The sequence below is a fragment of the Microcebus murinus genome, chromosome 21, assembly GCF_040939455.1.
Source record: "Microcebus murinus isolate Inina chromosome 21, M.murinus_Inina_mat1.0, whole genome shotgun sequence".
Lineage (NCBI taxonomy): Eukaryota > Metazoa > Chordata > Mammalia > Primates > Cheirogaleidae > Microcebus > Microcebus murinus.
In genome coordinates, this window is record NC_134124.1 from 38,928,916 (window position 1) to 38,956,849 (window position 27,934).

Genomic DNA, 27,934 nt, shown 5'->3' on the forward strand with positions numbered 1-27,934 from the left:
ATAGCTGTGAGGGTAGGGAGTAAGGAGATGGAAGCATTGGATCCCAGGGAAGTTTCATAGGACAAGACAGCCTCGTGCCAAGTCTTGAGGAAGAATGGATGTTTGCTGAGTCCACAGGCTGGAAAAATTTTTCACAAAGAGAGGATGTGTACACTGAGAAATGAGATAATGTGATTTGTAGAGTAACTTCAGGCAATTCCATGTACTCGAAAGGTAAGATGAAAATCTGGAGGAGCTGGGATGGAAAAGGCCTTAGAGCAGGTCCCCCAGGGCAGAGCCAGCTGTGGTAGCGAGCCATCCTTGAGCATAGGGCTGCTCTGTGGAAGCCAGGTTTTTGTTTGTTTCTTTTTTTTTTCAGACTTTGTTGCAGATTAATACTTTGTAAAATGTCAGTGCAACTCAATAACTAGAAATATGAAAAAATACAACCCTCAAAATTTTTCTGTTAAGACTTAAGACATAAAATTAGTTTGTCAAATGGCTATAAACATTTCTCAATATTCATTCTCAGTTTATCTGTCTCTTGGGGACTAGTAGCGGCCAGTTTTTGGATGCTTCTGTGCACCAAACTTGAGTAGCACTGTGCTAGCCTCCCATGTCAGTGGGAAAGATCTGGCTAGGGCTGGGCATTTTACAACAGATCATTTTAAACACAAGTCAAGCTATTCCTGTGGGGCAGTGTCACACAAATAGTTGGCGCTCAGAGACTAAGAACTGCTATCATAACTGATGCTGAGTTATTAAAGGGAAGTTACTAAATATTTTACTCATATCCTTACAATTATATTGTTTGAATCATGTGCTTAAATCACTATTTTAAAAAAACCCTCAAAATAAGTGTATAAAATGAAGTATCTTAAGGCAGTTTTTTTTCCTCCCCAGCTGAAAGCAATGGTTTTTAACCTTGGCTGCATATTAGAATCAAGTGAGACTCTTTAGAAGCTAAACTACCCATGCTGGGTCCCACCCACTCAGATTAGTTTGAGATGCAACCCCCAGCATCAGGATTTTTCAAAGCTCCTTGCTGATTCTGACACACAGCCAAACTTTCTCCCATGTGGGATATGCTAAAGATGCATAAAGCTTTCTGGTTGAGAATTTATGTAAAAGAATATAGCACAGTCATCGGACTCCAAAACTGTAAGTTGAATTTCAATCTGATAGCAAAAGATACTAAATTTTTTCAGGCCCAGTGTGGTGGCTCATGCCTGTAATCCCAGCATTTTGGGAGGCTGAGGCTACTTGAGACCTTATTTCTAGAAACAGAGTAAGAAATAAAAATAAAAAATTTTGAAGTGCAATAATTTTGTGTATGCTAAATGCTGTAAGAGTTTTCTTCTAACCCTCCCCAAATAACATTAAGTATTTTAATTACAACTAATGGTATGCATATCTTTCAATATAGCTTGTTTAATATCTAGAATATGTAATGTAGCTTCAATAAATATCTTTATAAATGAAAACTCGTGAAATCTTGATTCCTCTGGTGCTTACTTCACCTGGTGTCACCCAATTATTATTATTACAGCAGTGATGGCAACAGTATTTGGGTGTTGTATGAATCTCCAAATAAGATTTGATTAGAATAGCTTGCCATGAATGTGCCTAGTATTTCAAAGGCAACTATTACTGGATTTTTAACATCTAATCTCTTGAAATTATTTATTCAAATATTATTTTAGACTATTTTCTAGAATATTTATATATTTTTAGAACATTTCTTAATTTTTTTTTCTATTTTGTTAATGTACTCTTTATGTTCTGAAAGGTGAACATTCAGTAATTCACTCATTCAGTAAAGAGTTTGGGCACCAGCTTGCCTGTGCTAGGCTTGGAGATGCAAAGTTTAAGCCCCAAGTCCTTCCAGTAAGGACTAACACAGCAGCATGCCACTAGCTTCTGATACACAGGTGGGACGGCTGTCACATGTGCAAAATAGAAATGATTTTGTCCCGTCCCCCTACAATTTCAAGTAGGGTTTCAATTTTGGAAATGCCATTTTTGTTGAAACATCTCTCTCTCCCTTCACTTCTTCCCTTCTTGTTTTTTTTTTTTTTTTTTTTCAGAAAGTTAAAATATCAGGGTGGAAAAAACCACTCTAAAAGTAGTTCTATTTCGGGGCTATGCGACAGCCATTTAATCCTTCTGAGCCTCAGTCTCCTCTGCTGTAGAAAGGTGGTGCCATCCCTGCTTCGTCCATCTGTGTTGCTGCGGGGATTGCGGAGGAAGTTACCTGTAACACTAACATCCAGAAGTTAGATACACAGCTGAAGGGTAAACGGGCATTATAAAACAGGCTTTAAAAGAAACAAAGAAACCTTGTGTGTGTGCGCGCGCGTGTGAGTGTGCACGCGTGTGAGTGCGCGCGCGAGTGCGCGAATGTGTGTGCGCGCGTGTGCGAGTGTGTGTGTGCGTGTGTGAGAGACAACCCTCCATCAGCGAAACACACGGAGTCTCTGAGACCCCAAGGTGAAGTCACGCAGAGTTAACTTCCACGGACGCTTGCTTCCATGACGACTTTTCACTGGCTCTCAGCTCCTCAAAGAGGAACTTCCTGGGCTTTCCTTTTCCGCCGACCGTCCCGCTTCCTGCCCGAGCCTCGGCAGGCCCGCGCGCGGCCGGCGGCGCCGCAGTGAGCATGCGCGCGCCCGCGGGGCCGGCCTCGCCAGAGCGCGCGGGCGGCTTGTCCGCGCTCCCGCTCGCAGCGGGCTGTGAGGGACGCCGGCGAGCGCGGCTTTGTCCCGGGGAGCGTGCTGCGCGTGTTCCTGTCTGCCTCCCTCTTCGCCTCACTGAGGGCTGTGAGGACTTCTGAGGCGGCTTGCTGCTCGGTCGGGGGCGCGGCGCGCACCGCCTTCCAGCGGCCCGGCGGGGCTTTGTGGGACCCGGTTCGCGCGCGCGTTCCTCCCCTACTCTCACGTACTTTGTTTCGGTCGGCTGGGGCTGGGCCTCTGCCTTTGTGAAGTTGAGAAGAGCCAGGCGCTGCTCGGCAACAGCTGAGCTTTGAAATTTACTGTTTGGGCGGAAGCGAAGAGCCGGTTTCCTTTGCTAGCCCGATAAATGCTGTTTATGAAGATGGACCTGTTGAACTACCAGTACCTGGACAAGATGAACAACAACATCGGCATTCTGTGCTATGAAGGTACGGCTCCTCTCCAGCCGTCTCTGCTCCTTTGCGCGGGTGGAGTGTCCTGGTGGCCTTCTGGGCGTTTTATTCTCTTTCCTTGGGACCTAGGGTGCCTTGCAGGGCAAGTGTTTACCCTGTGCTGTCTCAGTGCAGAGCTTGTTTGCATCTCAGGCTTGGGGTGGCAGCGGAGAGGGCTGGACCGGGAGGCAGGGAAATAAAAACTTTATGCTTGCAGCGTACTAACTCCTTCCATTTTTAACTCTTTAAAATTTATGTCTTTTTATTGCTCTACATAATTGCCAGTAAAGGGAAAAAAGAGAAAATTTATGTCTTTTTAAGTTTCCGTTTGTGTTTTCTGTAGGGGAAGAACTTCTGGGACCCAAGTACAAGCTAGACATGTCCGTGTGGTTGGGGGTGGGGAGGGGCTTTGATATTTCTTTTAAGATACCACCATCTACAGTATTCCTGTTGTAGTCCTTCAGCCCTTCGGCTTTTCATGTAAAGAGGAACAAAAAGTTACAGTGAGTTTTTGTTTTCGGGAGTTATTGTCCCAAACAATGAAGAATTTTTCTATTGAGTTGGGGGAACTGGAAGGGCACTCATGTCACAGAACACAGACCAGCTCTTTGTCTGACTTCCCATTTCCTGTGCAGCTCTGAGAGAGTTCTGACATTGAGGGATGTTCCCTCCGCAGTCTGGTCCCTTGTGGAAGTGATTACACAACACAACCACCAGAACGCTAAATTAAAAAGAAAGAAAGAAAGAAACTGGCTCTGAATTCTTATTGCTTATGACTTTCCCCTAACCATGAGGTATTTCCTTACTGTCTTGTAGTGTTTCAAGCTATCTCTGGTGGATAGTAAGAGAAAAAGTTACTTCTTAATCTGTTGGAACGTTATCTACGTGCGATTTGAAAACGTGGTAATGGCCTGGGTTTGGATGGCTGAGAGGCATCTCTGGGGGAATTCAGAGTGGCAGGAAGAGTGGTTTTTGTTGTAACCACACAAATCAAGGAGACATCTCCTTTCTGATTCTGCAGGAGCCGTTTCTGTTTTTCTCCTATAGTAAACTGAACATTGCTGCTGAAAAAGAAAACAGTTACAAAACTTGGGAGAGTGAGCTGATTCACTTGTATTTTTCATGTAAAAGTTTCAGACAGTTTCCTAATCTGTTGCAAATTTACTCTTTGCCCTTCAAGGAAAACAATATCATTCATTTTTTTTTTTTTTTTTTTGAGACAGAGTCTCGCTTTGTTGCCCAGGCTAGAGTGAGTGCCATGGCGTCAGCCTAGCTCACAGCAACCTCAAACTCCTGGGCTCAAGTGATCCTCCTGCCTCAGCCTCCCAAGTAGCTGGGACTACAGGCATGCACCACCATGCCCGGCTAATTTTTTGTATATATATTAGTTGGCCAATTAATTTCTTTCTATTTATAGTAGAGACGGGGTCTCGCTCTTGCTCAGGCTAGTTTCGAACTCCTGACCTCGAGCAATCCGCCCGCCTCGGCCTCCCAGAGAGCTAGGATTACAGGCGTGAGCCACCGCGCCCGGCCTCATTTTGTTTTTTATTTAACTCTATGGATAAAGATCTTGTACTTAAAGTTTTCTTGTAAAAAGGATATTTTTTTTTTACTCCTACTAGTTCCAGTTATGACAGTTTTGGTAAATTGCTTTCTTTGAAACACCTCTGTTAAGTATCATCTTGCTTCCAAACTGAGTCATTTAAAAGGCAGACTTCTTTTGAAAGGTATATGTGCAAGTGACTGGGCTTGTTTCCTGTAAAATTAACATATTGCAGTATTTTAAAGGTTTTTTTTTTTTTTGCGGGAACGAGAAATAAAAACTTTAAAGGTAATTTCTGTTGTATTGTCTTTGCCAACAAGTAATATGATATTTTCAAAAACAAAACACAATATCAGCCTAAGAGAGGAATATAAGGATTGTTAGAAAATTGATACCAGATTAATTTTTCATGTCTCCAATTGGTGGTGGTGAGGAATAGCTTATGGAAGGCTTGTGCAGGTCAGTTTCTTGTTGTGTGCTATGTAATGTACATCTAGTTTTCTTCCCTTCTCCCTCTTTATTTGGGAAGAAGTAACTTTGATTTTGAAAGTTGAGTAGGTATATGGGATAATAAGCTAAAATCTGTTTGGTTTAAACATCTGCTCCTACTTTCCTCATTATGAAAGTTAACATTATTTTAACACCAAAATAAATACACAGGAAATGAAGAAAAGCACAGAAAAATATGAGTGGTGTTTATGGTGAGTTGTTTATGTCCTAGTGGTTTTCTCAGTGTAAACACTGCACACATCTGGTCCGAACTCCAAAGGGTGTTTTGAAAATGGGCATAAATCATACATGGGACTTTTTTTTTTTTAGTAAGAAAAGTTGGAATAGTTATTAAGGTTCTTTTAAATTCAACATTTTGAGAATATACATTTTAAACATATCAGCTCCCCAGTATTCCAGGGAAGTTATTTGAAAAATGGAATGTACGGTTGGTAGGCAACATTTGATTTCATTTAGGGCAAAGGCAAGTTCCATACCTCTTAAAAATAAGGGACAGATTAATTTTCCGACTTTATGGTTTTGAAAATTAAGATGTGGATGGTTAGTTAATCTTATCATCTAGGTTAGTTATACCATATTCCTTAGTGGTATTAGACACAGCTCTACTCTGCAAAGTGAACCCTGTGTCTGTACCATCTTTCTTCAGCCTCTAGCCCCTTATACACAAATAGATCTTTTTAGCTAGTTATTTTGTTGCATACAAGGTCTTCTTGAAATCTCACTTTAAAACTGACTATAAATTGTTTAGATGTAGACTGCTGCTGTGTATCTGCTTCTTGGCACCTGCCTTTCCCTATAGTTGTCTGTAGGCATAATTGGAAAGAAAATGAAGGAAAAAAGTTAACCACACAAATAGTAGGTTTGGGTAGGGGCGATGGGGTCTTTTAGAGAAGGAGAACATAGGCAAAGGGCTGGAGGGATCTGAGTCTGGCTAACTTCTGGAAACTACCTAATTACCTTCACTGCTAATGAGCAGATTAGTAGAACTGTGCTTCTGTTAATGTAGCTGTTCGAACCCTCATGGATCATTGCTACCATGCTCAGCAGTTACCATGTCATCGTCCAGTTGTAACCACTTGAAGCCCAGTTTTGCCTCTGTTTCTATGAAGGGGTCATAGGCCAACCCCAGCCCTCATTTTTTCCCCTCTGAACTCCTGAGAATACTCCACTAGGAGGATGAAAGCCTCATAAAGACAGGGCATTTTGTCTTGGTGACCACTGCATCCCTTAGCCCTTCCACAGCACCTGACTGGACTTTCAGGAGTGATTTAGAATGGAGGCTGACTCAAAAAAAGAAAAGAAAAAAAAACCAATTACTGAAATCTCTCCAATCCTCCAATGGCAGTTGCAGTTGCTACTGTATAATTTAGTGCTTAATTAACACTGCCTTGTGTTCTCTAATTATCTAATTATTGCAGAGCTATATAGGGCCTTAAACATCATCTAATACCTTTGCTTTGTTTTTGCCAAGGAAACTGAGGCCCAGAGAGGTAAATTGTATGTTATTCGGAAAGTTTATTCAGTTTACTTAGAAAGTTTGTGCCAGGATTGAATTGGGGTTAGAACCCAGTAGTTTTGACTGTTTTATGATTCTTATACCATACTGCCTCTCCAAAATTATTTTATGGTCTTATCTCCTCATCAGCTCCTTGATGTTAGGGATCAAGTTCTCCCCTGGGTACTCTCAGAGCTCCCAGCACAGGGATAACATCCTAGCTTACGGCGCAGTCGAGCCTTTGTTCCATTTATTGTCTCGAAGTCAATAACTTGGACTTGTGGTCCAAGTTCCCAGGCTGCTGTGATGTTCAGGAAAGAGTAGGTAAGGTAACTCTAGGTGACCAGCCTCGTTGGAATGTGCTCTCCCTGCTGCTCTGACACTTATCTGTGTTTTCCTTTTTTCTGATTGTGCAGAGGAGAAGGCCCTGTGTAGAGGCCAGTTCACAAGGAGTGAATCCCGCAGGGGACAGGTTATACCACTGACGGGTCTCAAGATGGCTGACAGTTCTATTTACATAATTACCTGGTGCTGAAAACTTAGGTCCTAATAAATGTGCTCATGGTTGGCTGTGGCTTTAAGCTGCTGTTAGTGATACTTTAATTATAGGTTAAGAGCCATTAGTGTATAATTTGGTAGAAGAATTCTCTCCTCTTATTTAATAGTATGATTTACGTTGGGAGAAAGAAAAATTACATGCCATGTTCCCCTCAAAGCTTAAGAGTATTCTCACTTCTCCAAGTTTTAGAACTGTTCATTGTTTTAGAACAATGTTATCACTTGTTTTGTCATGGGCTACAATTAATTGTCTGGAATTGAAAGGAAAATGTACACTGGAGAGTTGATGAGTTGAGTGAGACCCTGTGATCTTTTGTTTTCTGCCAGTTTCACCACCAGCAGCTTAATGGAGTCCTGCTTTCATTGTTCTTTGTCTAATGAGCTCAGAGGCATCAGGAAACTTGAAGTGTTGGGTCCTATTAAGGTGAAAAGGCCACAGAGCAGACCTATTTTGTACCAGGCTCCAGTCCCCAACCTTGCATATCAAGTGATGATAAGCTTTCGATCCGGGGTGGATCCTGAGGTAGAACATCTGTAACTATTTTGCTGTGGATATTCATTTTACTTTAGCTTTTTACTTGTAGGGAAGAATATACAGTGAGTGGGGGAAAGGGAGAGACAGAGAGGGAGAAAATGGGAAAAGGTTGGTTCACAAGACATGCCCAGGTGAGCCCAAGAGCTCTCCTGTTAGAGATCTAGCCAGTTTGTATTTCTTCTAATTACAGTTTGCGAAGGGAAGGTGTGATTATACCCTCCTTCCTTCCAGCTCCCCACCCTTGTTTCTCAACCCACTTCTGAAAGAATGATTTTACACGGCTGTTTATCTCTTGGAGCCTGCACTTGGCTCTTTTTGGAAGGCAGATTTGTCTTCTTTCCTTCCTCCTTCCCTCCCTATTGTCTGTGTCGCCTTATATGCCTTGGGTGCTCAGGTTTGTTGCAGTGAGGATGATTAAAACATGCCACAAAGATACAAAGAAATCCTCCTTGGCACAGGAGGAGATTCCAAACCTCTCAATATAGTTTAGTTCTGCTTGACTGTGAGGGTGTTGCAGAAAACTGGATTTTGTTGTGAAGAAAATTAGATCCAGATTTAGCACTTCTGCATGTACACAAATATATAAAAACAGTCTTACCAGGGAATGTTTCTGGCAATCTCTGTGTCATCTCTAAGTACCTAACATTTATTCAGTGACGTTTTATATTTAGTGGTATTTATGTATTGCATATTTAGTTCATGGCAACCATTTTTTAGCCTTACTCAGCAACATAACCTTGTAGCTTCATTATTTTTTAATGAACTCATATTTCAGTCCCTCATGCCCTCCCCCCCCAAAAAAAACCTAGCCATGGCTCTTATTTTTAAAAGCAGGGCCTGAAAATGATTTTATTTAATACTTCCATTTGTTCTCTCTCTCTCTCTTTTTTTTACTTTCCTGAATGTTACTATTCTGCTAAGTTCTAAGAAATTATTTGTCAGTTTGCTTTGCTATCTTGCCTTCTCTATTGCATTTTTTTCCTTTTTGTTGTTTTTTTGGACTTCTATAGATTGTTTTAATCTCCGGTTATTGTATATAGGATATGTTTTAATCCTATCAGTGTGAGTCACGACTAGTTGAAAGAATGTTTATTTACCTTAAATAAAATAGAAAATCTATTCTTAAAGTCCTCTTTATTTTTATTTTAATTTTTTTTGAGACAGAATCTCACTTTGTTGCCCAGGCTAGAGTGAGTGCCGTGGCGTCAGCCTAGCTCACAGCAACCTCAAACTCGCCTGGGCTCAAGCGATCCTCCTGCCTCAGCCTCCCGAGTAGCTGGGACTACAGGCACGCAACACCATGCCCAGCTAATTTTTTCTATATATATATATTAGTTGGCCAATTAATTTCTTTCTATTTATAGTAGAGACAGGGCCTTGCTCTTGATCAGGCTGGTTTCGAACTCCTGACCTTGACCAATCTGCCCGCCTCGGCCTCCCAGAGTGCTAGGATTACAGGCGTGAGCCACCACCCTGACCTTAAAGTCCTCTTTAATTCGTTGCTATTTATAGGATCTTTCCAAACTCTTTTAACATTTCACTCTTTTGTTTGCAAAGAAGTCTGTAAATGTAACAAACTGAAATATATTTAGAAAGTGATCAGAGAAAACTCAGTACTGTCCTTTTGTTTCCCAGTATCCATTCTCTTCAACATTTGTGGAATGCCTGCCCTCTGCTAAGGAATCTATTAGGGGTGTCTCTCCTCTCTCTCAATACTTTTTGTTATGAAATATACCATACATTCAGAAAAGTATATAAAACGTGTAGTCTGTAGTTTAATAAGTGAGTAACCTTGTAAATATGGCCAGGTTGTAAATAGTAACTCGCCTCTTCCACATTTTCTCTCTTGATCAAATTCCTCTTGACCCAAAGAGATCATTACAATTGTAATTTGCTTGTCTTTATACCTTTACTACCTATGTGTGTAATTCTAAAAAATTGGCTTAGTTTTCTTGGTTTTTTCAAAAAGCCCTGTATAATTGGAATTATATGTCTTCTTTTGTGTCTTTGTTTAGGACACAAGAGTAGTGAAAATGTCCTATGAGGTTGCCTTTTCCACATGAAGCTGGAGTGTGGAGACTCTTGGCCATGGAGTACATACATACTCTGTGTCCCAGCCTCCCTTCTCATCCACCTATGGCTCCATTGTTTACTAAACAGAGTTGATGACACTTAGGGCTCAACTTTTTTTTCAGTTAGTATTTTGTTCACATTCTTTACCACCTGTTGAAGCCCTGTCACCCTTCATACTGTGATGGAAAATTGTGAGTTAGGAAAATTCTGCACTATTTTGTAGAGTGGAAAGTTGGGGACAGTTCTGGAGATACATAGCTTAATTAGGGTCTGAACAGCAACTTTAGTTCTACATTAATAAGCAATTTGCTTAAAGACTAATACTTGTTACAAATCAACTTTGTTGCAGTGCCCGGTTTCTTTGGATCTTAATCCAGGGACTTTTGGATACACAGAAAAAGCTTAAATTGCTCCAGTATTCAAACAGTACTCTGCATTGTGTAGAGATGGTTGTTAGGGAGCAACAGATATCTAAAACAATAGTTTGCATTATGTACCATCTAAAATTATGAATGAAAAAGAATTATCCATATGCATTGCCCTTGATTTTTGTTTTATAACTGTTCTATGTGAAAATATTCTTATGATTCGATTTTAATAGAGTGAATTCCAGAACTTAATGGTTTCATGGAGATGTGCTCTGCCAAGCAATCTAGCGAAGTTGTTTACACTGCCTATAGTCCAGCTGGGCAGAGTCTATACTTCTTCCTTGATAATGGTTAAGGGAGCGATGAGTGCAAATTTCTGGACGTTTTCCTCCCTTTGAAAATAAACACATCTTCCATTTTGTGGCAGGACTTATTAAAGTGACAAGGGATTAATTAAAATTTTTATTTTAATGTCAGCAGATTTTTCCTTTACCCATTTTATTTCATTCTTACTATGTGTGCCCTTTTAATCTATTGTTTTTCTCATGAGCCACTGATAAACTACTGGCTGACCCCACAAAGAACCCTTGTTTTATTTTCCTGCCGAAGAGTTATGACCTCATTGCTAGTACTTAAAATCACCCATGAAAGTGATTTGGGTGATTTTAAGGAGTATGTAACAGCAGTTGTACCAGGCTTGAAGTTCTTTTGCGTAGAGGGTAAAGGGGATGGAAAATAGTAGTCATTTTCAGCATAAAACCCATGTAAAGGTTTCTAGCATAGCTCTGCTGAATTTAAAATTGGGGGTGATTACCATCACTTTCTGGAGACCAGGATAGGAACCTTTTCTGCATTAGAGGATTCATACCAATGAAAGATGACTGACATTGGTAGGGGAAGAGGTGACATAAAGTTCCAGAACTAACAGTGGAAATCAAGTATCACTCTTAGCGTTAGATACATTTAAAAATAAATGTGTGTGTACTGTACTTGGTTGTACCATGTTTCCCCAAAAATAAGACAGGGTCTTATATTTAGTTTTCCTCAAGAAGATACCCTAGGGCTTATTTTCAGGGGATGTGTTATTTTTTTTTAAGTATGGTACAACAATCTACATTTATTCAAATAGAGTTAAGTCGGCATCTTCTGGAACATCATAACTCTCCAAACCCCGAATTCCATCCTGAATTTCTTGCGACTCTATTTCCTCTAGAACCATTGCCCCCAATCTCTGATGTGGAGCAATAGAGCTCTCATGGGGCAGATGAGAAGGGCTGCTCGTCTTCATTACTGCTCCCTGACAAAATGCATGGGTTGTGCAGATGCGCTGCATAGCCACGCCCGTTACTAGGTCTTATTTTCGGGGTAGGGCTTCTATTGTGGTGCAAATGCTTAGAAATCCTGCTAGGGCTTATTTTATGGGTAGGTCTTATTTTCGGGGAAACACGGTGTATCTTTTCGTATAAAGAGAGAGAATATAAGAGGGCTTTCTTATAGAGCTAGAAGAATCCTTACACATCCTCTAAGGAGAAAATAGAGGAATCACCACATCGTCTTGCTCTTCTGCTCGCACACTCTTCTGAATCCGCCTCCATCTTTATTTCCCTTCTCTCAGGATAGGGGAAGGTCAGTGAAAGTCTAATTCCTCTGTTGGTGCTCACAGTCCCAGCCCTTCTGGCCTCGGGGACTTATCAGTGATTTGTTTCTTTTCTGGTTTCCCCTTCTTCCCCTCCTGGTTCTTTCTCTTCACCATGTGGTTATACACAAGTCTCTCCCAACCTGGAAACTAAACAAAGCCTTCCCTAAACCTGTGTTCCTTTCCAGCTATTAAATTGTCTTTTCCTTGCCATCCAACTTACCGGAAGAAGGCAGCCAGTCATCACCACTTTCCTGCCCATTCCCCTCTCAATCTACTGGCATCTGATTTCTGCTTCCAGTTTCTCCACTGATATTGTTGTGGACAAGGACACTAAATGATATCTTGGTGGTGAGTTCATTATACATGGCTTAGTCCTTACCTTAGTTTATCTCTTCCTGCCACCTGGTGCTTATTACTCTTTCCGAATTCCTAAAATTCTTATCCTCCTTTAGCTCACATACTTCCTGAGTACCCACTCCACTGAGAGCAAGGTGCTGGTAAGCAGCATCACTCCCTAGGGGCTTCATGGAGCTCCTGGTGGTGGGGGAGCAAAGACGTGAGGCAGGCTGATAAGCATGAAGAACAAACTGTTGTTGAAGTTTGAGAACAGGTGGGAAGGGACTAAGATGATGTAGAAATAGGACAGGATATGAATCTGTTGCACTGGCTTAGAGAGATGGCAATTATGGTGGTGGTCATGGAGGAAAGAAGTGGTAAATGTATGAGATACTTAGAAAAGTGACGGGGCTTGGTGATGGATTGAGCAGGGGAGAAGGACATAGGGAGGGAGAAGACTCAGCAGACATTGGGGGTGCTTCCCAGCACCCCAGCTTGCACAAGCAGATGGTGGGTGCTTCCTTCTGCAGAGACAGGAAACATGGGAAGAGGACTGGGTTCTGGGGTGAAAACATGGGTTTACCTTCAGATATGTTGAGTTTAAGGACCTTTGAGATTTCAAAGAAGAGATAAATATTAGAAAGTTGGGGTCAGAGGAGCTCAGAGGAGAGGCTGCTACTGGAGATATTACAATACTTTGGAATAGAGAATAAATAAAGGATGCTTTGAGTAAGAATGGTCAGCTAGGAGCAAAGGCCAGAATAAGTTGCAGAGGTCCTGGAAACTCATCATCTCTTAGTTAGGACTCCATTAATTTTCCCCTTTATTGCTAAAATAATGCCATAGCTGACCCATAGCTTCTAATCTCATCCCCTTGTAGGCCTTCATCCATAGTATTCCAGAGTGTCCTTCCTGTTTACCGCTGCAGCGTCACCTGCCAACCTTCCCTCACCCACTCCTTATAGTCCAGATGTGTCAAACTGCTTCCTGATTGAGCCATTGCCACTCTTCTGAAATCACCCTGCCTCTTTCCCTTGGCTCCTATTCATCCTTCAAGACAGGGGCTTCTTCCAGAAAGTGACCGCCTCACTCTACCTTCCTGGAGGACTGGGTGTTTGTATTTTCATATTATCATACTTCTGCCATAGAATTTGTCTCGCTGTGTTATAAACTCACCTTTCTGTCTGACTCCAGTTTCTGGGAGGGTTAGGATTTTTGGCCGGCATCTCCCCATTCTTAGCACCAAGCACGTGGTGTCTGCTTATGCAAGATCTACTCTAGTGTCTTTTCATTAAAAATAAGGAAACATTGAAATTGTGTAATTTACCCAAGGATACTTGGTTAGTTGGTGATATAAGTGAGTTTCTTACCTTTTAGATGTTGTTTTTAGAGGAAAGAAAGATAGCTAGGAAAGAGAAGGATATCAACAAGAGGAGAAAAGAAAAGACCCTTTCTCAGTTTCTGTAGAACAACATTTGAAGTGGGCTGGTTGGTGGGGAATAACTGCCTTTGCTCATCTTGCTTTCTAGTTAGTTCCTTGACTTTGGATAGTCTTATTAAGTGAACTCACCGTTCATGGGAAAATACTTAATACCCATTATGTGCCAGGCACAGATTCATGTGCTGGGGATAGAGCTGCTCACAAAACAGATGGCAGGATCCCTGACCTTATGAAATGTTCTAGCAAGAAAAGGCAAAAACCATGGAGAGGTAAAGAATATGACTATGAAAAGTTATCACTATTTGATGTCTGTCAGCTGGTTCGCTGTTTAGAATAGCTCCATCCAAACTTGAAAAGTAGCTGCTTTTATTTTTAAACTTTAGAATATAAGTTTGAGCAGATGATTTATTTCCCCCATGGACTTGTGACAGATTTAAAAGTATATTAAAGAAACTTTTAGAAAATTCCTTTGGAATGCTAGAAATATGGGATCTTTTACTTGGTTTGTTACCTTATGGCCTGAGAGTCAGAGTCAGACTGTGTCACTCCACTATATCTATCTACTCTAGTGGGAACTAGCATTTATTGAAATATTGTTAACTTTTATAAAATTTTTTATTTTTTGTTTTTTCTTTTTGAAGTATTACTGACTTAAAAAAGAAGATTAAATGGTTCATTTGGGTTCTAACAGGAATAAAATATATTTAGAATTACAAAATCCAGTGAATTTAATAAGACTTAAGAAATGGCTTTAGTTGTATGTTCTTAAATTACTCTGGTCAGATCTTGACAAATATTGTCCTGAATAAAGATACTACAACACCCCAGGGGGATTTTCTGATTATGAGCTCTTACTTTGTGCTCATAGAGTATTTGGTGAGAGCTAGATAAAATGGAAACCTTGGGCTTCATTTGGATGATGGACTAGGGTTTTCCATCTGTTCACTTTTCTTCTTTTATGTTTATTGAGGCATAATTATTTATGATGAAATCATAAGGATATGGCTTTATGAATTTTCCCCTTATTTTTTTTCAAAAATAAATCAGATTGACTTAGAATTTTAAGAGTTTATCACACATACAAAAGGAGAGAGTTTGCTAACTGAGAGACCTCAAACTAAAAAGTGGCACAAGATCTCACTTTTATAGCAGTTATGGCACAATTTATAGAGCATAAAGGAAGAATGACTTTTACCTGTTTCATGCATGGCTGTCATGTATTCTTTTTTAAGGCAAATAGCTGTTCAAGCTGATTTGTCCTTATCTGATTCATCCATGTTGTAGTAGTATGTTCCTTTTATAGTCCATTATGTGAATATATCACAATTTGATTATTTATTCTAAGGTTGATGGATATTTAAGTTGTTTCCAGTTTTTGACTATTATGAATAAAGTTGCTTTGAACATTTTCTTATTGTAATAAATCATACACGACATAAAATATTATTTTAACCATTTTTGTGTGTACAGTTCAGTGCAGTAAGTACATTACTTTGTTGTACAATCTCTGCATATTTTTATACCTGCTTTTTGTGGACATACACACTTGTTTCTTTTGACTAAATATTTATGAGTCAAATTGCTGGATTACTGGGAGTGTTTAGTTTTTTAAGAAATGGCCCAACTGTTTTCCAGAGTGGTTGTACGGTCTCACTCTCTCAACAGCTGTGTATAAGGATTCTAGGAACTCTACATCTTGACCAATACTTGGCGTTCCCAGTGATTTAAATTTTAGCCCTGCCGGGGATGTATGGACAGTGTTAAGGTGTTGCTCATTGTCAATGTATAATTCATTACTTATTAGAGTGCCTATTATGATGCTGATGATTGGTACTGTGCGAAAAAAGACATACTCTTTACTTTTGGCAAGTTATTGTCTAAATTAAAGGTTAGAATATGTATATTTCTTGCCTAATTTCAGGGCAGAGGTAGTTATTTCAGTATTGTCAAAGGAGAGGTTGTTTTTCCAAATGGGTCAATCTAAGCCGTGGAAACCAGCAGGCAGCCAGATTTAGGGATGTGAAAAAGCACCAGCGTGGCACAGAGGACTCTTTTTGGGGAACACATTTCTTTAGTATGGTGGTGCTTTGCTTTATTTCTTATTTAGTAGTGATTCATCCAACCACTGGTCTGTTAAAATAAAGCTCAAGGATTAAGCTCTCTTAGCTCCAGTTTGATTTATTTTCTGGTTTGCCTACCATTCCCTCCTTAGATTATTTTAATTTTACTGCATTTGGAATGCCTTTCCCGCTCCTTTCCAGCTACATGAATTCTGTGTGAATTCTGTGGCCCAATCTCCCTTTATAAAACTTTACCTGAAACATTTTATAGGCAGCAATCAGACTTTAACCCTTTTTTCTTTTACATATATGTTTTGAGAAGAATATCTCTTATTGGCTGCTTTTATTTCTTTTTGAATACCAAAGAAGTGCAGATTATTGTAGAATATTTAGAAAATAGACATACATAAAGAATAGGAAAAGATTGGCCACACCCCTGAAACAACTATTATTGCACAAATTATTTCACTCTTTTCTTCTTAGTATATATAATTTAACACAAATCATAGTGTGTTTAAGTTTTTATATTCTGAATTTTCTTTTATTCAGTATTAGGGAAATTTGGTTTTAAAATTCTACAAAAATAATCATTAATGTCTGTATACTATTCTTATAGTTATGACATCATTTATCCAAATATCTGTCTATAGTTGGTCATTAAGTATATATCCTGTATTTTGAAGGTCTTGATAGATTATGGAAGGGCCTGTTTTATTGTACTCTAACCAGCATGCTTTTTCTCAAATCTATGGTAATTATTTGGTTCAAAGTGATCTCTCTTAAATTTGAACTTATTAGCAGTGAGGTTGCTTGATTTTTTTTTTTTTTTGATTTTTTTTTGTTTTGAGACAGAGTCTCGCTTTGTTGCCCAGGCTAGAGTGAGTGCCGTGGCGTCAGCCTAGCTCACAGCAACCTCAAACTCCTGGGCTCGAGTGATCCTTCTGCCTCAGCCTCCCGGGTAGCTGGGACTACAGGCATGCGCCACCATGCCCGGCTAATTTTTTATATATATATCAGTTGGCCAATTAATTTCTTTCTATTTATAGTAGAGACGGGGTCTCGCTCTTGCTCAGGCTGGTTTTTGAACTCCTGACCTTGAGCAATCCGCCCGCCTCGGCCTCCCAAGAGCTAGGATTACAGGCGTGAGCCACAGCGCCCGGCCTGATTTTTTTTTTTTTTTTTTTTTTAAATGGAATTCTTGTTGCAAGGGTTGATTCTTTTTTTTTTTTTTTTTTTTTTTGATGCTTACTAGCTTTTCACATTTGGGGAAACATTTTTAAAATTTTTAATCAATTGATTTTTCAATGTAATTTTGACACATTATAATTGTTACAATTCGATATTTCAGTACACATCTATGTTGTAGAATGATCTAGTCAGTGTAATTAGTATATCCTTCACCTCATCCATTATCATTTCTTTGTGGCAAGAACCATCAAAAACCTCTCTTCTAGCTATTTTATAATATACATTATTTTACTATTAACTACAGTCACCCTATTTTGTGTAACAGAATACCAGAATTTATTCCTCCTAATTGTAACTTTTGTACTTTAACGCTTTAAACCTTTTAAAACTTCAGTGCCTAGCAGCTGCTTTGTCCTCTTTCAATGCGTGAGGTGGTTATAGTATCCTCTTTTGAATTGCTATTCATTTGGCAGTTATATCACCTTGTATTTTATTACCTTTAATGTAAATGAAGTGTGACTGATTAAAGGCAAATAAATGTAACAATTTACACATCAAAATAGGTGTTCAAACTTGTCTTTAAATAGTTGCCTGGCTAGGTGTGGTGGTGCATGCCTGTGCCTGTAGTCCCAGCTGGTTGGGAGGCTGAGGTAGAAGGATCCCTTGAGCCCAGGAGTTCAAGGCTGCAGGGTGCAATGATTGCACCTGTTAATAGCCACTGCATTCTAGTCTGCGCAATGTAGCAAGACCCTGTCTCTAAAAATTACAAAAAAAAAAGAAAGAAAGGAAAAAAAGGTTGCCTTGGAAAATTATACGTTTAACCTAACACTGTGATGATCTCACTCTCAGAACATTGTTGGTTTTTTTAAACGTTGGCCAGTAATTTAAATAAAGCATATAAACATAGCAAACACTTATAAAGTACTTTGCTAAATGTATACTTATAAAATGAAGAACTAGTTTTCCTATGTCATTCTGAAGTCAGTTCCACAAGTGGAGCTTGAAAATATTTTTTAATTAGTGGCAATGTTCTTTGGAATAAGTAGGTTCAAGGTATTCTAGAATGACTACTTTGAAAATGATGACACTCATTTGCATGTTTACCGAAAAATTAAAAAATCTAATTTCACAAGCCCCCCCCAATACAGAATGACCCCCTCTAAAGTATAGATTACATGAGGGCAAGGTGTCTGCCACTTCTTGTGTACCCCTCTGCCAGTGGCACTTTGCATTGTGCTGTGCACGTGGCAGGCACTAAGTAATGTATAATATTTGCGATCTGGAGCCCTTGTTTTAGAGGGATGAGGCAGTTTTGTCGTCATACTCGGAAGATTGACCATCTTTGGCTTTTGCCTTTATTCTGTTCAGCTGTGCATACTAATTTATGTCTCGGAGAACAGTTGGCTGTTGGTGAAGTTCCGGCAACCTATTTTTCACTTCCCTTTTTGAATGATATGAATGCTACCTCTTTTGTCTTTAAGTGATTTTCTATGGAATGAATGGCCCATTCCCACTGAAGAGACAGGATAACCATTGCTCATCCCTACCACAGTGGTGTTAAGAGCTCAGTTCGGGAAATAATCATGGCACCTTCAAATATTTATTACCAACTTTTAGAGTTTTGAAATCTCCAGCCGTGCCGGATCCTATGTGTCATGTGAGAAAAACCAAAACAACTTCTAGTTCCTGCCCTTCCCAGGGCTTATATTTTAAGTAATAAGAGGAGGATGCGAGACACTTGGAGAAATGAGTGACACTTGGATGCATGTCCACCCACACAGGTATTCATTTGTTTTGACTTTGTATCCTGTGTTTGCGTGCATGTATTTTTTTTTTTCACAGTTTATATCTTTGGATTCAGAAGAATTTCCCTGCCATATGTGATTCACCTTCCATATTTGGTTCCATCGCAGCTATGACAATTGCTTGACTAATTCTCACAATGCCCAGGGCTAGTGGAGAGTCTGGGAAAGACAGAGAGCCATCATTTCCACTCTCTCCAATGTTGGCTGTGTTTCTGTTATAGCTTTTAAAAGATGATAGCTTTTTTAAAAATTAGTATTTTAACAGCTTTGTTGAGAAATAATTCATATAACATGCTATTCATTCAAAGTATACAATTCAGTAGTTCTTAGTATATTCACCATGTTGTACAACCATCACCACAATCTAAGTTTAGAACATTTTCATTACCCCACAGAAGAAACTGTGTACCCATTAGCATTCACTCTCCACTATCCTCTCCTCCTAAGTGCCTAGTAACTACTGATCTACTTTCTGTCTTTATATATTCGCTTATGCTGGACAGTTGGTATAGATGAAATCATACGATAGATGGTCTTTTGTTATTTCATTCCTTTTTATTGCTGAATAATAGTCCCTTGTATGCCTATAGCACATTTTATGCAAAAAATAATGTGTTTTAATAAGCAGTTCTAGCTCCTGGATAAAGATAAATCCCATGTGCAGTTGAGCAGTAATACAGACTACAGTGCCTTCTTCACTCCAGCTGTGAAAGCAAGAGAAAAAGCAAGCCATTTGTTTGCAGACTTGCTCTTGAACCCCCAGCAAAATGTCACAATCCCAACCCTATGGTATAACCCCTTTGGAACAATAGCATGGTTTATTCTTAGTATCTGAGTGGCATTTTCTGTTCTGTGATCTCTAATTTCAGATGGAGATATATCTGTATTAATAAAACTTGGCATTTTTAAACCTGTACTTTAAAAGACTTCAGAACTGAATGTCATTCAACCTAAACCATAATGGATTATAGACTAAGTGTTCTACAATTTTGTTCTCAGTTGTCATAGAACCAGGTAAGATGGACTGCCAAATGCCAGCAATACTACTTAGGAGGATTACTCACAGGATTTAAAAGAAATGGACTCTCACAGATGAATTATCTGACACAAATGGTAACATCTAGTTACCATGAGTGATCCATTCTGTCATGAAGTAGCACTTGAAAAAGAAAATGCCTCTATCACTATTGAATTTTTGGAGAGAGAAACCTTTAGAAGTTTGCATATGATTCTGGACATGTTAATTATTTTATTTCTTGTTTTGTAAATATTTTATAAATATTCATGAAATGAAATGAGATGTTTTAAGAGGCAGATTCACTAAAGAGCATTCTGATCTCTCTCTCTCCTCTGTCTGTCATGGTGAACTGTTCTTACTCCGTCCTTCAGTTACCTGCTTTGGCATCTAGAGAGTGGTCATGGTAGCTTTGTGGTTGTTTAATCATGAGTTAGCTGGGAGACCATTTTCCTTCTGAGCAAGTTGAGACTAGTTTCTGCAGTTAAAGTGTTAGTTTCTCTTTGTTCCCTTCCCTGCTTCTCCCATTTTTCTAGACTTTGAGAAATTTACAAATTTGTTATAGACTCTATCTTGTGGGTCTAATTCAAAGCTTTTAGGGAATGAGTTTTGTTGTGCAGAAGACATACAAGAAATATATGTCAGTATATATCTTACAAGAAATATAAGGCAGCAGATGATAGAGCTATTTTCCATATGGGGAAACTGAGGCACTAGTAGGGTAGGGAAGTCACTTAACTAAAGTTCTGAGTGCTAAAGAGGTGAACATCAAAAAAAATACTTAGAGAAACACACCATTGTTTGAAAATAGAGGTGATCTCTCTTAAAGGAGGAGGTCTTTAGCTATTTCACATTTTATTGTTGGCTGGAGGTAACCAGGACTGTCTAAATCTTGCTCTCTAAAACTCAGTTCATCAGGCATTTCCTGAGTGGATATGACCCATATAGTCAAGTCATCAGTTCTCCCTTCTTTCACATCACTGCCAAATCATTCCTTAGAATGTTTGATGCAGTTTTGGCCAATCATAGTAGTACTCAGTTGTCAGAGTGGAAAAGGCTAGTGAGAAATATATACACTAGTATGCATAGAACCTCCTGGGGGCATGCTAGCAATGGCCTGATCATAGCTCACTGTAACCTCCAATTCTTGGGCTCAAGCAATCCTCCTGCCTCAGCCTCCTGATTAGCTATAGGTGCACAACACCATGCCAGGCTTAATTATTTTATTTTTTGTAGAGACAGGGTCTCGTTATGTTGCCCAGGCAAGTCTCGAACTCCTGGCCTCAAGCAGTCCTCACTCCTTGTCCTCCCAAAGTGCTGGGATTACAGGTGTGAGCCACTGCACCTAGCCAGACTACACATTCTAAAGTCTCAGGCGATTCTAATATAGATGGTCCAGGAACCACACTTTGAAAACACTTGAAGCAGTGAATAGGAGCAGCTGAATGAAAAACAGTAAGGGAAATTTCCACGGATTGATGAAAGTGAATTGAAGACCACTTTGGCTTTACATAGGAGCTCAGTAGAGCATTTAAATCATGATCAGATTTAACCAAAAGTTAATTTATTCCCAAATTTCCAGAAATATATTTGTCACATGAAGACCATTGAACCTGTATAGTCATAGAAATATTCATCAGTAGCAACTTACAGAAAATACAAGATAAAGAATATATAGTTGACCCTTGAACCACATGGGTCTGAACCATGTGGGTCCACTTACTTATATGCAGATGTTTTCAACTAAGTGGATGGAAAATACACTATTCGCAGGGTGCAAAACATATACAAACTGCATATACAAATGACTGACTTTCCTACACTTGGGTTCTGCAGGTGACTGCAGAACTTGAGCATATGCAGAGTTTGGTATATGCGGGGGGGGGGTGTCCTGTGACCAATCCCTCCCTGTATACTGAGGGACTACTGTAATTTCTCTTCATACACAATACCTACCGTGTTTGCCCGAAAATAAGATAGTGTCTTATATTTATTTTTCCTCAAGACACCCTAGGGCTTATTCTCAGGGGATGTGTCATTTTTTTTTAAGTATGGTACAACAATCTACATTTATTCAAATAGAGTTAAGTCATCTTCTTCTGGAACATCATCATAACTCTCCAAACCCCGAATTCCATCCTGAATTTCTTGCGACTCTATTTCCTTTAGAACCATTGGCCCCAGTCTCTCATGTGGAGCAATAGAGCTCTCATGGGACAGATGAGAAGGGCTGCTCGTCTTCTTTACTGCTCCCTGACAAAATGCATGGGTTGTGCAGCACTAGGTCTTATTTTCAGGGTAGGGCTTCTATTGTGCAAATGCTTAGAAATCCTAAATCACAAATTCACATGCGTTGTAAAAGAGGTAAGAATGGGGTTTTGTGTAAAGATCTTTCGTTCCTAAGTCTAAAGGCTGTAGAGAACTGTAATAATAGATTTGACTCAAAATTCAACTCGCACATTCTGGGAGGCCAAGGTGGGCGGATCGTTTGAACTCAGGAGTTTGAGACCAACTAAGAGTGAGACCCCATCTCTACTAAAAATAGAAAGAAATTAATTGGCCAACTAAAAACATATATTAAAAAATTAGCCAGGCATGGTGGCGCATGCCTGTAGTCCCAGCTACTCGGGAGGCTGAGCATTTCTAAGCTAGGGCTTATTTTATGGATAGGTCTTATTTTCAAGGAAACACGGTACTTGTAACACTTTGCTGAAAATAGAATCCTTTGCTGCTTCTATTCCATAGGCCCTTTCTTCTGTTCCTTCCAGCAAGTTGGCAGAGCCCTATCATTAAACCAAGGGATGATCTATCTGTTGTCTTAGTGAGGGGACTTTATTATGTGTGGGTTAATGTGGAAGCTCGGATTTGGATATGTGTGGGATGATGTCACTTTCTCCACTGTGCATTCAGCCAACCTTGAGATCCATAATATGTCTAACATGAGAATCTTCAATGAGCAGCCATCCACCTTTGGCAAGAAAGGTTAATAGGAGCTATTTAAGATGTTTACTAAAATACCAAGTGTTTAAGTAAATGGGTCATCCCAAGTTGGAACAGCCCAAATCAGTGTAAAGAAGAAAATGCAAGAGTCTTTTCAGGCTTAGTTTTTAGTCCAACAGATGGAAACCTCTCAATTACATGAGCTCACATCTGACTCTCTGATTTGCTGGGGCTTGTGCCATAGTGTGCTGTGGAATCGTTGATTATATAATCCCTAGAAAGCATGATTGAAGTGAACTTGACAAAGAGCCACACCCTGAAGGTTAATGAGACAGAGAGAATAAGGGGCCTGGAGAACTAATCGTAAAGTATAAATGTCAGTGGTTGCAAACCACTCATCCATTTAATTTGCTAGAAGTTACTGTGGTCTAGTAGACCCCAAATTAAAACGTTTCAGTTTTACTTTATTTCCTCATTAGTCTAATTCCCATTGACCTTGTGACAAGGCTGCAACAGTTTAGAAGCCTGCTAGCATGGGAGGAGTTTTAACAATCATTGTGAGTATGGCTTTAATGAAAATGGTTGGCATCTATTAGCCGTGTGATGCTGTATTTCTTTATTTTGTAAACCTACTCAAATAAGGCTTTGGGAACATGGATTGAATTTCTGAAGTACCAGAACATCTATTTCATCCAGGAGTTTGCTACCCAGGTGTGTATGGTGGGTATTTAGCACTGGCTGAGGCCTCAGCAGAGGCTGGCCTATCAAGAAACAGGATGGAAAGATAATGGCTTTTAGAAGAACATTTGTAATCAAATTCACATGCATTGTAAAAGATGTAAGAATGGGGTTTGTGTTTGTGTAAACACAACACAAACTTTTGTTCCTAAGTCTAAACGCTGTAGAGAACTGTAATAATAGATTTGACTCAAAATTCAACTCACACACTCTGGGAGGCCAAGGTGGGCGGATCGTTTGAACTCAGGAGTTTGAGACCAGCCAAGAGCGAGACCCCATCTCTACTAAAAATAGAAAGAAATTAATTGGCTAACTAAAAACATATATTAAAAAATTAGCCAGGCATGGTGGTGCATGCCTGTAGTCCCAGCTACTCGGGAGGCTGAGGCAGGAGGATTGCTTGATCCCAGGAGTTTGAGGTTGCTCTGAACTAGGCTGACACCACAGCACTCTAGCCCAGGCAACACAGTGAGACTGTCTCAGGAAAAAAAAAAAAAAAAAAAAAGACAACTCACAGAATAGGAGAACATTTCTGCAAATCATATATCTGAAAAGAGACTAGTAATCAGAATATATAAAGAACTCTTATAACTCAACAGTACAAAGACAGATAATGCAATTGAACAATGGGTAATGGGGTTTGAATAAACATTTCTCTAAAGGTGTACAAATGGCACATGCACGCATGAAAAGGCGCTCACTCAATAGCTTCAATCATTAGTTAAGTGCAAATCAAAACCACAGTGAAATCCACCTAGTAAAATAGCTGAAATAGAAAAGAAAGATAATAACAAGTGTTGGTGAAGATGTGGAGAAATTGGAACCCTCATACGTTACTGGTGGAATTGTAAAATGGTGCAGCTATTTTGGAAAATAGTTTGGCAGTTGCTGAAAATGTTAAACATGGAGTTCCACTCCTAGGTACATACCCAAGAGAATTTAAAATATCCCTATAAAAATTTGTCCACAAAATGTCCATAGCAGCATTATTTATAATAGCCAAAAAGTAGAATCAATCTAAATATCTACCCACTGATGAATATGGGTAAATAAAGTGTGTTATATCCATTACAATGGACAGCATGAAGTATTTGGCAGTATGAAGGAATGTAATATTGACACCTTACAACATGGATGAACCTTGAAAACATTGTGCCGAGTGAAAGGAACAGACACAAAAGACACACAATCATTAATGATTCTGTTTTTATGAAAAGTCCAGAGCTGACAAATCTGTAGAGACAGAAAGTAGATGAGTAGTTGCCAGGCTGAGAAAGGGGAACATGAGGAGTGCCTCCTAATGGATATGGGCTTCTTTTTGGGGTGATGGGATGCTCTAACATTAGACTGTGGTGATAGTTGTACAACTCTATTAATATATAAAACATATCGTATTGGACACTTTAAATGAGTGAATTATATGGTATATGAAATGTATCTTGATAAAGCTGTCATAAAATTTGGTGATTTTATGTGGAGGATATTGTTATTCATTTCATTAGATTCTTTGCAAAGTTCTTTCCTTGTGTGTGTATCTGCTTACATTTAAATATTTTGCAAACTATTATTAGCTCAATTATAAGCCTTAATAATGGCACCTGTAGGTCATTCAGAGACTATTTGAATACCAGGCTTTGCATTTGGTGCTGGGAGCACTCCCTGCTGAGCCCTGTAACCTCAGTGGCTCTTCTCAGAGAGTTCACAGACTGGTATTGTTATTTCCTAGTCCTCTTATGAAAAACAAATGGACATAATCTATGTTGAAATTAAGATAATCTTTACAGAGAATAAGCTATGTGTGCTTGAGGGTGGAGCCCAGAAGTTGGGTTCTAGGGTGAGGAGAGGAGGGGGTAGAATTCCAGGTAGAGGTGATCCACTAAGGCCAGTGCACAGGGATGGCCAAGTGCAGGTATGAATTTGTTGCTTTCCAGCTTGAATGTTGTCATTGGCTCCTAATAACATGAAGTCCCAACTCTTTTATTTAGCATGGCTCTGTAGAAAAGGCAGCCCCAGACTTTCCACAATGAAGAGTTTTAGGGGTGGCAAGTGTGGTTAGAAGTGGGCACAAGCCAGGGTTTTATGCATAATGAGTGTTTATTTGAGGGAGCCTTGGGGGGTGCTAAAGCCTTCGGATGACCAAAGCCTGACCCTAGCCCTGTGTTAATGAGGCCTTCTTCTGCCTTGCCTGCTGCCTCTTTCTCTTTGTCTCATCAGAGGTAACTTGCTGCTTTTTCACCTTTGTCCCATGGACTCCAGTGGCTCAGTGGTACCATGCTGTTTCCTATCATGCTGCACCAAGCATTTCTTTGGCTTGTGGGATTTTGTTCACTGGCAAAGTCCTGCACACCCTTCACGATCTGATTTGCTCTGCTCTGAGGTGTGGTCCCTGTAGCCAGACCTGAGTGCACATCCAGGCTTTCCCATTTGCTGAGCCACTTTTGCCTCCATTTCCTCCTCTTTAAAATGAAACTAATGACAGTCCCTACTTCATAAGTAGTTGGGAGATGAATTAATGTACATAAAACTTTTAGGACATCTGCACCAAGCACATGCTTCTGCCAACCTGATTATTAATTCAGGCAGAGTGGGCAGCTTCCTCCTCTTTGCTCCTTCTGCACCTGTGTGTGTTCTACTACCAACAGTCAGTTACAGGGGGAGTCCTGTCAGTTCCCTGAAAAGTCTCCAGTATGGCCAAAACTCTTGATAATAAGATTGTTCCATGTGTTAAAGTCATCCCAGGGAGTCTGTTTTAGAAAGGAGATTAGGTTTAATGGCTTAAGGGCCCCTTATGATGTAAAATCTTTATTGCCTAAAGGACCCTCTGCTGAGGTGCTGTGTGGGGGTGGGAGGGTGGAGCCTAGGGGTGGATAGAGTGGAATAGGGGAATGTTGTATGATCACAGATCAGCCTGATCTCTCCCTCCCCTGGCCCCACAGTGGCTCTGGACCAACTCTCACTCAAGAGCCTCAAGCAAGCCTGGCAGCCCTTCCACATCAACACACTAAACTGCTGGGGAAATGGGACTTATTGCTATATCCAGGATCTCTCAAAATTAAGCTTTATTATATTACACACTTTTAGGCATAAGGAAAACCTCTGTTATATAAATACAATTGTGCACTGTTGAGAGATGCCAACTGCTTCAACAGTCCTTGAACCTCATTCATTTATTTTAATTTTTGCAAGTGTGGAAGTGATGTGATTATATTTTGGGGTTACCAATCCTCTTTACATCCTGTAGGAAAACATTTGAATTTGTGTTTGTCATTATGGTCCTATTTTGCATGATTAGTGTAGAGATGAGAGGCTGTGGGAATGGCATGCTGTCCATTAAGCCACAGCCAGTGTGTGATCCTGGGATGCTTGCTGTCAGCTCACTCAAGCTCAGCTGTACCTTTGAAATGCAGGGCGAGCCTTTCATCTTTGATCATTTTCACTTAATGACAGCCTGGCCTTTGATCAGCTCAGTTCTCCTCTTTCTCTGCCTTCATAATGAGTCACTTGGTTGGAGGTAAGGAGAGACCTGAAGTAGACCCAGAAACGGCCACAACTTTTACGAGCACAATGGTTGATTGACCTTCATATCTTAAATAAATATACCAAAGGGGAGTCAGCCCTTCCAGGCTCCTCATTGATAAAATTTGCTCACGGGGTAATGTAAACTTAAGAAGACATGGGTGGGGGGGGGTGGGGGGGGTGGAGAGGATAGGAAAAAATAGAAATAAAAAGCAACATCCCTGTTCCTCAGTATTTCAAGTAGTTTAATTTGGGATCCCCTTCACCCTTAATCTTGCATATAAAACTCAGCATCATGGGGAGATTTTATTTAGAAAACACATTAAGTTTTACATGCTAATGGAATATTATATTTGTTTTCAGACTAAATGTTATGACTATTACTCATCATCTCTTTTTTTGAAGCTTGTAAAGAAACACAAAGTTCTTGATTGGGTATAATTTTTGTATAAGATCTTAAGATTTATATTTAACATTAAAATCTAGGGAATAAATCTGCAATTGCCCCTTTAAAAAGCAACTCAGATTCACCTAGTCTTTGGTTATGCTGCACACCATTACTAAGCCATTTTTTCTTAATATGAAATAAAAATACATTTTCCTATTTAATTACTCTTATCCATATGTGATATTAACTGTTTACCTCTCTAGTAAATCTCCAGTAACTGTATTAATACTCACTCAAGTTAGAATACTTCTAAACTTCAGTTCCAATAGCCTTTCACTTTATTTGTTGAAGAAACAAACATCTTTTAATAATAGCTTAAGTAAACTGTAGTTACCGAGTAAAATTTACCTATAAAAACCTCTCCAAAATTACTGCATACTATGAAAAACCGAACACATAACTGTATGTTAGCCTGACACCGATTTAATAAAGGATGCCATGCTGTAATTTTTGGAATTGGTTCATTTTAATATAGGTAGATTTGATTTCATTTGTTCTTCACAACTTAGATCTTACCCAGGAAATGTTTGTTGAATGAATGTTGAATAGTTGGAAACTCTTAACGTAATCCCTGCCATGAAACA

The 27,934-nt window shown here is 39.6% G+C and overlaps 1 protein-coding gene across 4 annotated transcripts in view; it reads left to right on the top strand.

Moving 5' to 3' along the window:
• Positions 1–27,934, top strand: part of VGLL4 (vestigial like family member 4) — a 161,123-nt gene that overhangs the window by 77,482 nt on the left and 55,707 nt on the right. The window contains exon 1 of one of the 4 annotated variants that reach the window (XM_012785251.3): positions 1,777–3,139. The exons of the other annotated variants lie outside the window; for them this stretch is intronic. Coding sequence (XP_012640705.1) covers positions 3,058–3,139 — 82 coding nt within the window. The 5' untranslated portion in view covers positions 1,777–3,057. Of the gene's footprint in view, positions 1–1,776; positions 3,140–27,934 lie in introns of those variants that run through there. 4 annotated transcript variants of the gene reach the window in all.